The following is a 15,385-nucleotide window of genomic DNA, read 5'->3' on the forward strand; positions in this document are numbered from 1 at the left end:
AATAATACAAATATCACTTGAAAATAAATAAATGGCTAAAGTTAAAACATAAATTCAAGAAGGACAAAGATTTACAATGAAAATACTAATTTATCTGTGCCAGTGTTTGTTCCATTAACTAAAATAGTACTTTTAGAAACTTCTGCTTTTATTTGAAAGGCCTATAATATTTAGTTTTTTTAAAATAAATTTTTTCCAAAAATCCCAGTCAAAAGTAACTTATTTCAAACAAAACAATAGGACATAGTCATATACAGCAAATACATTTCTAATCTTTGACTGGTACTGTAAACTGCTGTAATCCTGTAAATTTCCCACAGCTGCAGGACTAATAAAGGATTATCTTATTGTATCTTTTTTTTAAAAACATATATTTATTGGTTTTATACATTTAACACAATTTACATACATAAATGACCCTTCCCCCAACCTAACATGCTGAACATATAAAGTATATAAAATAAACAAACACTGGCACAAAGTTAAAACATAAATTAGTAGTTACAAAGATTTACAATGAAAATACTAATTTATCTGTGCCAGTGTTTGTTCCATTAACTAGTAGTGCTTTTAGAAACTTCTGCTTTTATTTGCAAGGCCTATAATATTTTGTTTTTTGTGCTAAAAACCTAACTTATTTCAAACAAAACAATAGGACATAGTCATAACCAGCAAATTACATTTCTACAAAGAACAAACGCTTTAGAAATTACAGTTTTTTAAACGTGGATGCAGTGCGCCCTCTAGTGGTTGGATATTTATAGTCTATGTCATTGGAGCGTACCACTGTGCTAAGAAAGGGGGGGAGGGTCGACAAATACTCTTAGCGTCACTATAAAGTCACTTTAAAGATATATTAACTATAAATATTTAATTGAGTGTCCTTTTTTGAAGTGGAATAGGAAAAGTTATTATAACTACCCAATATGTTGCTAAATTTACGTTTTTCTGACAACTCGCCGCAGTCGGGTAACCCATGACGGTATTTAAAATGGTAGCGACTAACTCGTCCTATTTCCTCCGTTTCTACCAAGCTAGCGGCAGCCATGAGGTAAGCAGCACATTTAGCCTTTAAATGTGCGTTTTTAGTGCAAAAAAACATTTTATAGCGTCGTTTGCTTTGCTATTTAAGTCAAGTAGATCCACCTGAGCTATGTTCGACTGTGAGTAAAGTCGATTATTTCCACCATTATGCATGTAGCATGAGGCCTACCTCTGGTGAGCTAAGCTAGCTTAAAAACCAACACATGTGACTTACAACCACAGGTCCTTAGCGGCTAACCAGAGGGGAAACTGCAAGTATTTAGGGTGTAAGTCGGTGTTATTAGTACTAGCTGATCATAAATACCAGTGAAGTGAAGTAACTAAGCTGTTGCATTACGACACGTTTTGGGATTGGCTCTTTCTTCTTGGTGGCGTGCACACTTAGCTCCAGGTGGCTAAAGGGTTAGCATCTATTAATAACAGGCCCTTTGATTTACTTTTGTTTTACTCTCACTCTCAGACATGCACACCAGTTAAACATGTGTCATTTTGCCATCTGCTACTGGCAGCTGATCAATAGTTGCACTTTTTTATTTTTTTTATTTTTTTCCTATGAAGTCACCTGTTATTTCAGTCAATATGTACTTAGTCAAAAAAAATGAACCTTACTCAATTATAAAATTGGATGTAGTAGTGGAGCATAACCTGATGTGGTCAGATTCTTATTTATTTTCATAAACACTGACAAAGGGGCCTAAATGGTACTTGAACAGTCAGGTGGGATTCTTGATTAAACCATTAAACTTAATTTTGTATTTGCAGTAGAAGTACTTTATACCTTGATTTAGGAATTATAAGAATACCTGTTTTATGTGTATGGTGTTTGATTCTTTTGTCTGTAGGTTATTAGGTCAATATACTTTTTTTCATGGTCCAAGTTTAAATAGAAACTTGTAATATACCTAAAAAGTCATATGCTTTCTCTTTGGCTTGACATTTTCAGTTAATACAAGAAAACATGGATCTTGATGCTGAGTAGTTTAGTGCAAATTCAAAATCTCAAAGAGATGACGCATTACTACTTGCGTCATACATATCCCCCATTTTTTTAAGAGTTCAAATTTATAGATAATCTTAGAGGCCCCTTAGCACTGTATGTATCTGATTTCCTGCAAAACTAATATACCTTCATGCCCAGGCTCCAGAAACGCTTGGCATCCAGCGTCTTGCGCTGTGGCAAGAAGAAGGTGTGGTTGGACCCAAATGAGACCAATGAGATTGCCAACGCAAACTCCCGTGAGTGTTTTTACTTTGCATTATATAGCTCTCTCTCTTTCTGTAGATTTGTGTGTTCTTCATAGGCCATCATCCTAATTGCATTACAATGTATTTTTTCCACAGGCCAGCAGATCCGAAAACTGGTGAAGGATGGACTGATCATCAGAAAGCCTGTGACGGTTCATTCCCGTGCTCGATGCCGCAAGAACACATTGGCACGCCGCAAGGGCCGTCACATGGGTTATGGTGGGTTATGTTCTGTTAACACGCATTACTTTAATTAGATTTCACAGATTCTACATTGATTCATGTGCAAGTATTATTTAGTTCAGTTGTAGTTCTACTAGTTGCTGCTAAGGCGACAAAATTGAAGTAATCACTTTTGCATGTCTGTTATTTTTTGAAAGAGCATGAAATTGTAAACTCTGTGGAATCCTGCAAATGGCAGTTGTTTGGTTTTGTTATGAAGATGATTAAAGATTTAATGATGACTTATAATATATTTCCTCCTGCCTAGGTAAGAGAAAGGGTACTGCCAATGCTCGTATGCCAGAGAAGCTATCCTGGATGCGTCGCATGAGGATCCTGCGTCGTCTTCTTCGTCGCTACAGGGAGTCCAAGAAAATTGACAGGCACATGTAAGTGTGAATCTCGGCGCTCATTGCTGGGGAATATACCAGTGTAGTTTAAAACTCCTACTTCAGGGAAAAGGCATCTTGTTTTGAAACACTGAGGTATTATTATTTTTTTCTGCTTCCTCCAGGTACCACAGTCTCTATCTGAGGGCCAAGGGTAATGTCTTCAAAAACAAACGCATCCTGATGGAGCACATCCACAAGCTGAAGGCAGATAAGGCTCGCAAGAAGCTTCTATCGTAAGTTGCTCTTTCAAATGAAGAATTTACTGCCATAGCTTTATAACCAATTTTAAGCGTTTGCTCTTCTGAAAGTGTCAATGTATAAAGACCCTTTTCCATTAGCTCGAGGTGTTATGTCAATTAAAATTCTTCCATCTCCCCCTTCTTTTTCCCCACCAGTGACCAAGCTGAGGCTCGTCGCTCAAAGACAAAGGAGGCCCGCAAACGCAGAGAAGAGCGTCTCTTGGCCAAAAAAGAAGAGATGATCAAGAGCTTTTCCAAGGAGGACGAAATTGCAAAGAAGTGAATTTAGATTGAAAGTTTTTCATGTCAGATTCCCTTTTTTCTTGCTAATAAAATTGGATAAAAGATTCATTGTCAGTTTTATTATAGTCTGCCTGTTATTCATGGTAAAAATGACCATATTAGGAGACACAAAGTAAGGTACGGGGGCAATTGATCACTTTAAATTATTTAAATGACTTTAAATACATCTTTTATTATAAAACTTGGTTTTCCAGAAAGATGGCACTTTTATTTTTAACATTGTCATAATTTATATATCACCAAAATCTGTCCATCTGTGGGAGACTTAAGTAATATTTCAGAGAAATGTTCATATAACTTACGAAAAGACTACACTGCATATTTTTGTTGGTGTCCATCAGGTGGCAGCAGAGCACCAGTATCAAGTTGATCTTTAACATCAGACATCTTCCTTAATATCACCAGATAAATAAAACACTAAACGATAGCTGCAGATAAAATGTGGCTCAAAGTCTGTTCTGCCTCTCATCCCAGAGGCTGAATCCGGTTACTTAACAATTCAATCACATTTAGCTCTATAACAGACAGACTAAAGAAGTTTCTGGACAATGAGAGTATAGTGCATATTATTTATTGGGACTTGCAGTTCCCTATCGATCACTATTGCAATCCAACATCCACCCTATACAGACTCAGTCAGGCCAAGTTGGGCCCTGGGTGTTCCTACTGCCGATAGGGATGGATGGTGATGTGAATGGGTGTAAGCAGTGTTGCACCAATACACTGTTCAGAGAAAACACCCATTTATTGGGTGCAGTTCATTGAAGCAACTGATGCACCTCATATCTTGATTAAATCTTTACTGTACAAACTTCAAGTACTCTGTGTTTGTCTATGATGCATTTGCACAGCCTTCTCTTGGTTGGTTATTTACACAACTGATTGAACAAAGAGTGCTGCAGCATTCTTCATGAATTATGTTATACAGTTCTGTGTCAAAAAGGAATTGTCTGGTTTTTTTTAAATGCCTTGACACATTCTAGGTCTTCCCCTGCCTCTGTGTGTTTGGTTGCCAGTCATCCATGACTTATCAATTTACAACTAACTGTGATAAATCATTTTTAATCCATCACTTTGAATTCAGCTCCTGTTGATTGCAGTTGACATTGGTGCAAAACTTCAGAGAGGGGTGAAGAGCACAACAAACTTTTGACTTTTCAGTGTGGACATTTGGATTTTTGTCTACCGCTGACTGTTCATGTAGATAAACCCAAACAATGATAAACTACTCAAGTTTTAGTAATAAATAATGCAGCAATTAATTAGTTATTCACTTTCTCTGCTTCACTTTCCCTGAAGGTAAGACACAAAGCCACAAACAACTATATCACACCTTCATACAAACACTGGTCATGCTACAGCTTACAACCACTGACAGCCACAATAAACCTCAGCTGCTGACGTTCCAGTCAAGTCATTTTCACTTCCTGCTCGGGCTTTGAAGGATTCCTTCTGCTTTTTCCCCGGAGAAGGTGTGACTGAAGTGTTTGCAGATGCAGCAGTCGCTCACCAGGACAGACGGGCTGCTGTTTCTGTCTGCTGTTTCTGTCTGTGTGTTGTAAGACAGAACTTGGGGATTCTCCTCAGGTGGATTCAAAGCAGATGACATTCAGCAGGATCTGGTGGTGTGTGTGGCACTGGTGATTGAATAACTTGACTTTTAATTGATTTTTTGCTATGGATGGAAGGATATAGTAATGACATACTATAGTCAGGAATCTAGAAATAAATAATTCACAACATTTTAGGCTTTTGGACAAAGAACTCAAGGGTTTAACCTCCTTCATTTTCTCCCACAACTTGCCCCGGAGAGTTCACTCCCCGTTCACTGGCAGATGTTTGACTTGTCTTTAGTCTGGCTTGCAGTCGCCTCTGTTCTTATCATGCACCATCACGCATAAACAATAAGACACCTAAGCTTTAGAGGCTGCAGTGAAAACCCCTCATGTTTAAAAGGCCTTGAGGTGCTGGAATGAATGCTTGCAGCGTAATGCATCTGCTCACCTTGGTATTCTGATTTAACTTGTATACTCCATAGTTTAACCATATCTTGACCAAAAATTATTACCGTAACGATATGTTTACTAAAAATGCTAGCATAACCATACGTCCACTAAAATCCTACTAAAATGTTAGCTAAACCATAGTGTTACTAAAATGCTCAGACAGACAGACAGACACAGAACCATCCATTTAAAAATGAATGTGAGATCTCCAGAAAGAAGTCATAGGGATTGCTGATGGAGAAAAACAGGCTGTGTGCAGCGAGGCCATTTTGTAGCTCCGTTAATGTATTTCTTCATCACCAGCAGGCACTCCTATTTCCTGAAGCGTGAGCCTTAATGGGATTAGATAAGGAGAGGAATCTGAGATGAAATGAAGCAGCGCTCTTTATTACAGTTGGCCTTCAACCCAGGCAAAACAAATGGAGAGCACTAAAGAGTTCAGGAGATCTGCAATAACAATTGAGATTAGAAGATTAAAGTAATTCAAGTATCTATGTTTTTTTCAATATAAAAACAGTTAACATGTAAAATCTTTACCCTTCACTTGGCAGTGTGATGATCTCCTTTGCATTGAGTTTTGGGCTTTATCTCTATGGTGGTATAATGACTGTTGGCAATCATAGATCTCAAGAGACCTTTACAGAGTTACAAGGGTCTTTGTGGATGGATTGATAAATGTCAAGTTTAATGTGCATGGGATCCAGCTGTAATCCTAACCTGACACAGTAACCTGCCACTAAAACGACATCCCACTCATCCCACTCTTGACATCTCTTTTTCTACCACAGCTTCGCCTATTTTTATTTTCTCTCTCCTCATCTCTGTTACCTAATAGCTTTGTTTATATATGGGGGGGGGGTCATATTATAAAGCATGGGAAGGATTCACAATGTTCTCTCATGTTTCTTTTTCCAGGGATGATTGAAAGAGAGATCAATGGTGTGCAATGATACAGATCTCAGATCTATCAGACAGACAAAACCAGGTCTCATGCTTTCACATTCACCACCTCGATAACTAAAGTCATCAAAAAACAAGGAAATTGCATATCTTGAGCGTGCTGGCTCAAACAAAGGCATTACTAATGATCTTGTATCAAAGCAGTGTTTCAAAAAGTGGCATTCTTATTGCTTTTTTGTTCCCTTGTACCATATAAACTGAAAAAAAGATCATTCAGCAAGCAGTTTGGCAACAAGCCAAGTCGGGCAAAATCAGATCAATACATCAGTAATGAACCTAAACGCATTTGATTACCAGATGTTATACTTCAAAGCACTCTGCTGGTTTGCAAGGTATCTTAGTTTGGCTGTCCCATTCACATGGTGGGGCTTTGCTGTGAAGGCCTCCGCCTTCTGTCTCTGCTAAGGCATCTCATTTAACGATTTAATTTCACTCCTGAAAGACCGTTGAAGTGGTACAAATATAGTAATCAGTTATTAATTGGAAATGTACTGCCATAGCTCACAGTAAGAGCAAACAGAGCTTTGCCAAGCGAAATGAATCCATACAGCTATATGCAGTGGCAGATACAGCAGTTGGCCTAAACTAAATGCTTCATTTAATATTAAATGATTCGGCTATGATTAACATTTTGTTTTCTGCTGCACGGTGAGTGATTTAATAATTTTCTCACTTTTAGCAAGAAGTGTGTGAAATTTAATTAATATAGTCAATGCTTTGGTTTGGAAAATGCAGAAGGAATTCAAATGTTTACTGGGATATTTCTTCTCTAGCAATAAGCAGCACCCAACTCCTGACGTTGAATTCTTATATACACGAGCATCCCTTTTCACAGTGACGGTGAGGGTTCACGTAAACAGAAACATCAGGAAGAAAGAACTACATTTATATACACACTATAATAGTAACAACAATCTGATGCAGTTTGCCACACGGACAGATGGAAAGGATGAAGAGAAAAACAAGCCTCTGAGGAGAGAATGGGATGAATGTGAGGATTCAGGAAAAGCTCAGTGGAGCTAAAGTTCAGGAAGAAGACAACATACTGCACATCATCATCTTCAAGGTGAGGTGGCCGCAGGGTCAAGGGTAAAAAAGGAATAATTGTTAAGAACTTTGTTTTGTACAGGATGTTCTGAATATACGGAAAGATCAAAAGGTCATTTAGGCTGGAGATTCATGTGTCCTTTCAGCTTTAAATCTAGTGACATGTTGTGATTCCACTTTATGCAGCGCAGACAATTTTATTACTGTGGTCCAAGTCAATATCACAACTAAGGGAATAGAAAATTGTTTTCCCGGTATTTCACACAGTCTTCATTTTTCTGCTCTTCTGCTTTCTGTCCTCAACCTCTCTCAAAAGCCTTGCACTCTCCTTTGTAAAAAACATACCAAGCAAGACGAGACTTGTTACCAACTATTTCCCTGTCTTGCTGATTCTTCAGTATGCCGAATAGTGTTGCCTTTTTCATCTTTCTATCTGTCATAGCAGATGTTTCCTACTCGGGCGGCGAGTAGGAAAAAGCAGCTTCAGCTGATAGCAAGCAAAAAGCATCTTTAGCAAAACAGAACAGCCCCAATTATCCTCTAATCCCTGCGCCTTGAAGGCACAAAAACCCCAAAGTCTGTAACACACATCAAATTGAATAGATTAGTCTAGCCTTTCCTCTTCTTACCGGGACAAGACATTTGAGAGGGTCATTTGTGGGAATATTGCTACATTGAGGGCTTGACTGAATTGAGCCAATTGAATAAGGAAAACAATACACTGATGGAATTTGAAATACGTCTTCGTATATATTTATATACGGGCAGAGAGAGAGCTTAGGCGGAGTAGCTGAAAAATTAATATCTTCAGATCCACAAATGCACCGTCTGAGCCGCGGGGAGAGTGCAAAGAAAACCTGTTCAGTGGATTTTAAAGTCTTTCTTAGCGACTTAATGGATTTTGAAGCTCGCTTTCAAGATTTCAAGAGCGTGTTGGATTGGGAAACCATTTAAGGGCGGCGAGGGCTGAGGTTGGGGAGGTGAGGCGTTAAGAGGACCCGTGGCAGCACACTCTTCGATCGTGTTCGCATGAGAGGAAGCGCATGGAAAAAATGTGAGAGCAAAGACCCTTCGGTTTAGTCTTGAGATCTGTTTCTTCTGTAATGCCCTTACAACAAAAACATAGTAACTACCCATCTGGTCAATGATTTTATCATATAAATGATTATGCCAAACATTTAATTTGTGACAAAATAGCATGAAATATATTAGCCACAGCTAACATCGTAGAGATTAATGTACCCAAACTGTAGCCTATTTATTCATATCCCTTTCCTGCAAGTCAAAAATCGATTGTGATTTTTCCAATATGATAGTACTTCAACTGGTCACAAATGTACATTTGCTAACCATTTGTCCTGTTTAAAGCCAACCAGCCGAGCCGAGCAGTAATTGCCATGTCAGCTTCGGATCTTGGGGTAAATTAATGTGATTTTTAGCGTAAAGTTTTGTAACTCTTTATCACAGATGCAAATCTAACTATAAAGCAAGGAATCTGATTTTATTTTACTTAAAGTGAAGATTGAAAGGTGGGCTTTCCATTCTAATATAATGCTGATAGTTTAATAAATAAAAAATGCATTGAAATGCAATTGTTATATTTGTGAGTATAATCTGAATTATTCAAATGGATAACAGAGCAGAGAACATTGCTTTGTAGCTACTGCGTTTTCCCATGCCTCTTGTCCATAACTTTCAGGTCTCAAAGTATGAATTCTTGAATTTAACTTTTAAAAATATCCCAAAAATCACACTTTATGCTTCTATATATTGTTTATCAGAGGGTGGTAAAGTACCGTGTGCCAGATGGAGTAAATCTGTAACTACAAAGCAGTAAGTAATTAGGAAACCAGGACACTCAGTGACAAAAAGAGTATGTTTACCTAATAATTAGGGAGATATAAACTGTCTTTAGACAGCATTACTAATGCAAAGAAGCAGCTTAGTGTGGAGATAAATCACCAGAGGTCTTGCAGTCATTAACGTGCATTAACACTAAAGCAAACCAATTTTTCATCTGTCTTGATCTGAATAAAAGCAAGCTGAGAAACGTATACAGCCTAAATCAACAACACTCCTCTCAAGCCATAACAGCCACGTCCTCAACGCCCTTTATCCTAATGCTACTTGATCATCCTTTTCATTTTTGTGGCCAAATTAGAGGCCAACAACAACATCAAAGCTAATTAATAACAATTGCGAAAGGTTAAAGATGATCTTGAAAAACACAAGTGGTCAGTACTGATGAAGGGGTGTGTTGAGTGAAATGATGCAGAGTTGTTGAGTGAAAAGCACAGAGCAGGTGTGGAGGTGGGCTGGATCTGCAAGACTGGAACTTAGTGTTTATGTTTTCATAAGGTGTCATGGGTTTAATTCAGAGAAACATCTGTGATAACCCATGAAACAGCCATCTGGCTTACAGGGCAACTTTTCTGGGTAGGCATTCACCTAAGTTTATCAGGATAATGATCAGGGATAGTTACTGTTTGATAAAAATGCACTGGACTAGACTTAGCTAATATTAGCACAGAAGCAGTGCAGGTTCCATTAATGCAGAGAAGATTTCTTATCTTTTGGTAACTCAGTTTGTCTGGGTTTTAGCTCTGCAAAGAGAGAACAAACTCATTAACAAATCAAAATAGATATATTGTGCGAAAGTACGCCAAATCAAAGCATTAAAGAAGTAAATGAACTCACAGGATGCACAAGTCATGTCTGAGGTCAAAGAAAGGAGAAAAACGAGGGAGTAAGGAAGCATGTAGCCTCTCATTAAGAGTAACTGATTGCACCTGAGGGGGCGTTTTATCTTCCTGCCTCAGGCCAACCCCGGACCTTAACATTGCGCTGGTTCCTTCATCAATAAGCCTGTGGCATTTATGAGACTTACACGCAAACTTTCTGTTTTTTTAAGCACTTTAAGCATTTAAAAAGTGAATATTAGGCTATAAATAACCTACACCACGGTCACATGAGAGCGAGAATACACAACAAGGCTGTAAAGGCGGACTAGTTGCCGTGATGACATTTTGTAGTCTCATTTAGCCATTTGTTAGCAACCACTGTTTTTTAAGAAACGTTAAATCTTCAGAGTTTACAAGAGGGATATTTTCTAGCATATTTTATACGAGAGAACCCGAAGTGCATTTTTTTATGTTTTAAGAGTCATTCCTGTAGCATTCTATATACATATGAAACGCTAACAAAAGGCCTGTAGCTAGCTAGAAACATAAGATTTCAGTATGTCAAAGGGTTGTTTTAGCACCCTACATATACCAGGGGTGCAGTTGTTTAACTAAAACGATGATGTGATGGGACAAGTTATCGTGCTAGCTCTGTGTAAGCAAGCTACTGTAGTTAGCTAAGGCACTAGCAAACATATTACAGCTTTCTGATGTATCCACTATATTCCAACTATAACAGTTGCATTGTGTCAAAATGTTTTTATGTAACTTACAGAATTATTGTTAGACTAAAACTGACATTTAGACAAATGCTTTTGGCACATGTAACGTTAGGCATACTGAGTGTCAGGACTGCACAGTTTTTCCATTCTTTTCGCTGATGTTAACTTTGATTGTCTTATTAAAGGCTCTGTTTTTTTTTTTTGGTTTGGCAGCTTATGAAAACTTAGTTCTGGGTTATTTTACTTGTCGGTAGTGCATCCCATCACACAGCAGCTTCAAGGCATTTTTCTGTTGTTTGCTAGCAGATGAAAGTGACATGGAGGCACTGTCCTTCACACAATGCAAAGTCAATGGAGAGCCAAAAATAGTTTTCTCCTCTTGTGTGGGCAGGACTTGTTTCCATTCCATTCTCATAATTTTCTAATTGTTGAAGACGTATGAATCTCGACATATGCCTATATATATATGTCTATGCTGACGAGCCAGGATGATTCAAGGTTGGAGGCTCTTATCTGTGGGATAATTATTGTTAGCTTATGTTATTGTACTTATGTGAGTAAAAGAGGTACTTGATGTTATGGTTGCTCAGGAGCAATCAAACCAAAATAACATCAATCAAAGCACTGGTGGAAAACCACCTCAAAGATGACCTTGTAGGATGATAAAGCAGCAATTCCATCAATCACATGATTTAAAGGGTCATTTTTATAAATCAGTGTGATTTCTGGGACTGGATACAGATTATGAAAAATGCCCCCAAAAATAACCGTCATCCTGCAGAGCTCTTCAGTGTATTCTATAATGCAACTCTTTTCAGAAGTGTTTTTATCTAAAATGCTTTTAAGATAGAAAAATGATTTTGGAAACTGTTCAGGGGACAATGTTTTGGACTTAATCCATCTTCATAAATAAAACTCTCTTGATCTCTTTGTATTGTGTGTGAGAATAAACAGTAAATCGCCCTGGGCCTCAACTAAAATACTCCTTCTACGGAAGCATATGTGATTCCTCAAATCTGAAATTCCCAGTCTAGCTTGCTTGCAGCTTTCATGTTTCAACCCTGGGGCCTATTTTCTCCGCCCTGTTCAACCTCTAAGATCAACTGACTTTTCACCATTCATACTCGAAGCCCTGGAACTCCGTGTACCATCTTTTACCTCTGCCTTGTGGCGCTCACTCCTGTCACCGACAGTGTGTTTGTGCAAGCAGCATCCTGAGAAAGCGGAGGTAGGCCTCCGAGGCAGGAGATGAGACCATGCATTAAACATGCCATCTCTGTGTACCTTCTTCATTTTTAATGGTCCAGTTGGCCGGGAGTCTGGAAGGATGTAAACACGACTGGAACCTGAGGATGGAGACACCATAAGACAGGGAATTCAGGCTTGGTCATCAAAGGCTGCAGCTGGAGCATTGATAGTCTGAGTAACCCAACTCGTCTGATAAAAGAAATAATAATAATTCCTCTGGTTTGGCAATTAACTTGCAACTATCAGTCAAATCCATTAACTTTTTTTAAGTTTAAGAGTGTTTTTGATTAAAACTTAAAACCAGGGGAACAAACCAGATGGTGATACCAGCTATTTAGAGCTAAAGCTGAACAATGCGTCAAAATTCTTTCTCTTTTATTTTATGCAGGTACAAACACTGGTATAGGCAGGTGTAGGTTAAGGTTCAGGTAACACAAGCTCAAAAGCAAAAACACAACAAAGCAGCTTTGATGTCCAGGCAAGAAATGGAGGGGGAAGTGGGCCGGTTATACACTGCAGGGCTGATGAAGGAAAGTGGAAACAGGTGAGCAGGTGTGCAGGGAAGGTCATGACTGGAGGGAAAGTCTGAGGGCATCTGGTGGACAGATAGAGGATGTGGCTGTGGCTGTAGGGAGAGACAGTGAGTCAGAATGTGACTCTGCCTTGGTTCAGTCTCACAGCTCAGCCATGTTCAGCAAAGCTCTAAAAACACAAAGCGTGTATGCTACCTACTCGGACCAAATGGAAAGACAGATAAAATAAGTGACTAGCTGGTGAACAAGGGTGAAAAACAAGATGTTGGATTTACAGTCTTCTTCCCTTGTATAGATTTGTGTGTAATATCCTCTCACATACACTGAAATAAACAGACAGTAAGAGGAAGTGAGGGATTATTTTTATTTGCGTGTGTTTGATGCTGGGGTCTGTAAGGTGTTTTTTATTTTCTTCTTCACGTCTGCCAAGCAGCAGAAAGCTTTATTCCTCTCTGACAGTGCTTTGCTGATCCTTCTGCCTGCCTATATAATCAAGTGCTATTTTGGGATCGGATTTTGCATTTGAATTTGCATTGTTGATATATTCCTGTTCCTTGTCAACGCCCTTGTGCTGCAATCGACACCCCTACTGCGAGTCTGTGGAGCAGCTGAAGCCCGGTCCTAAAGGTGCAAAGAACTGAGTGAGAAGAGTATAGGCAGGGGATGACAGTGTAACAACTCACACATTTAACGAGCCATTTTACTTCATTTTCTGGAGCGGGCGTGAATCGCTCCAGACCAGCCTCTTAGATACTTGGTTTGGATTTGTTGCCCCTAACTAAACCTTCAATGTCTTGTTTTGATTTTGATGGATGTAGTGTGAAAGAGGAGTGAAAATGGTTTGCTAAGGGAGACAGACACTCAGCCTTACATTCTCTGCTTATTGCTGCCGTTAGAGAAAGAGAAAGAGAATTTGAGAGACGGATTTTAACAACCACTGCTCATTATCGTGAAACAGAGAGAGAGAGAGAGAGAGAGAGAGAGAGAGAGAGAGAGAGAGCTCGGTGGTACAGTAAGTGGAGAGCACCATGCCATCTTGAGCACCAAAGTCAGCAATTTTATGAAATGTAAGAGAAGCTTGATGTTCTGCCAGTTGCACACATTTCTCTCTCTCTGTCTACAGAGACGAAAATCACATTTGATCCAATTTGATAACAGAACTGGGTCATGATTTGAGAAATGTTCCTCACACCACAGCGGGGACGCACACACACACACACACACACACACACACACACACACACACACACATGCACACGAACACTCTCTTTGCCAGCTTAGTCTATGGCCTGCCAGCAGCTTCTCCGTTGCCAATTAATTTTATTGGGAGTTAATCACATTATTTATGGTCATTAAGAACAAGGAGTCCTCTCAGGCTCTGCACTGTCAAGTCACATGAAAGATCTCAGTGTATTTCTGTGGCCATGAAGGGAACATTTTTCCTTTTTGGATTCAATGGCTTATGAATTTAGGTGTGAAATGACACATTGAATATGAGGTTAAAGTGCAGACTTTCAGCTGTAAATTAGTGTTTTTTTTGTGGATAACAGGAAAAAAGGATGAAAAAATGACCATTTAATGTTTCTTCTTTATAATGTTTTAGTCATGCTAGCAGCTCTATGGCTGGCAATGTCAGTCCACCTCTTGGGTCTGAAATATCTCAACAGCTATTGATTGGATTGCCATGAAATTTGGCAGAGATTTTGATTACTACATTGAATTTAATTTTAATAACTTTGACCAACATCAAGTCAAACTTTTTCCAATACTTAGGACCAAACTCATATGTACATAAGACACTCATATCAGCCTCAGCTTTGTGTTTTGTGCTTGTTAGCATATGTTAGCATGCCAAACTGAGATTGTGAACATGGTAAACAATACCTGCTAAACATTAGCATGTAAGCACTGTCATTGTGAGCAAGCCGATGTTAGCATTGAGCTCAGAGCACCACTTTGAATAACTACAGCCTCACATAGCTGCTAGCATGGCTGTAGTATATACAGTATGTAGATATACGGTTGTAAAAGTCCCTCACCCTCACTGGAGGTAGATTAAACACTTAAGGCCCAATCCTGCTGCCATTTATCACATCAACTCATGAAGAAGTGTGCTTGACAGCATTATTAATTGATGCCAGGGACACAGTCTGATTAGTGTCTATCAAGGCCAGTGACTGGACAGAACATAGTTTGACCGTATGAGGGACATTGACTGTAGACACACATGCTACTCCAGCTACAAGTTTACTGTGAGTCTCCAGTCTCCCAGTAAGGACCCAGACCAGAGTGTTCTTAGAAATAAATGTGTTTTATACAATGGTGGAAAGTCACTCAAGTACTTCTCTTGTATATTATGAGAATAATTATTGAAAATTCTTGTTTCAATATGTTGATAGATCAGAGTCAAAGACTTTTCAAGAAATTATATTGGATATCTCTTTGTATCACTCCATAAGTCATTAAAAGAAATTGCAATGTTTCTTTGAATAAAATGAACAAAACCCTCTTTAAAATACTTATTTATCTTTACCTAACAAAACCTTTGAATGCACAGCTTTTTCTTGTAAAGTAGTATTTTTTATAATGTGGTATTGCTTCTTTTAGTTGAGTGCAGTCTGAATACCTCTACAATCATTGGCTAAACAGTAAATCCATTATTTATGAGGCGAAAAATGCAGTTTGACAGAACAACAAAAAGAACAGAATGGAGGAACAAAGTATTATTTCTAGTAGAATTATT

At 38.6% G+C, this 15,385-nt stretch overlaps 1 protein-coding gene across 2 annotated transcripts; it reads left to right on the forward strand.

Annotated features, from left to right (window-relative positions):
• Positions 1–975: 975 nt before the first annotated feature.
• Positions 976–3,491, forward strand: LOC129091081 (60S ribosomal protein L19-like). 2 transcript variants are annotated; one of them, XM_054598539.1, is made up of 6 exons: positions 976–1,051; positions 2,183–2,280; positions 2,386–2,508; positions 2,780–2,900; positions 3,026–3,136; positions 3,299–3,491. In XM_054598539.1, the coding sequence occupies exons 1-6, from the start codon at positions 1,047–1,049 to the stop codon at positions 3,423–3,425; spliced, it is 585 nt and encodes a 194-aa protein (XP_054454514.1). In that variant the 5' UTR covers positions 976–1,046; the 3' UTR covers positions 3,426–3,491. The 2 variants fall into 2 exon arrangements, with proteins under 2 accessions (XP_054454514.1, XP_054454513.1); XM_054598538.1 differs by lacking the exon at positions 976–1,051 and having other exon boundaries at positions 2,175–2,280.
• Positions 3,492–15,385: the final 11,894 nt, after the last annotated feature.

Source organism: Anoplopoma fimbria, chromosome 5, assembly GCF_027596085.1.
Source record: "Anoplopoma fimbria isolate UVic2021 breed Golden Eagle Sablefish chromosome 5, Afim_UVic_2022, whole genome shotgun sequence".
NCBI classification, from domain to species: Eukaryota; Metazoa; Chordata; class Actinopteri; order Perciformes; family Anoplopomatidae; genus Anoplopoma; species Anoplopoma fimbria.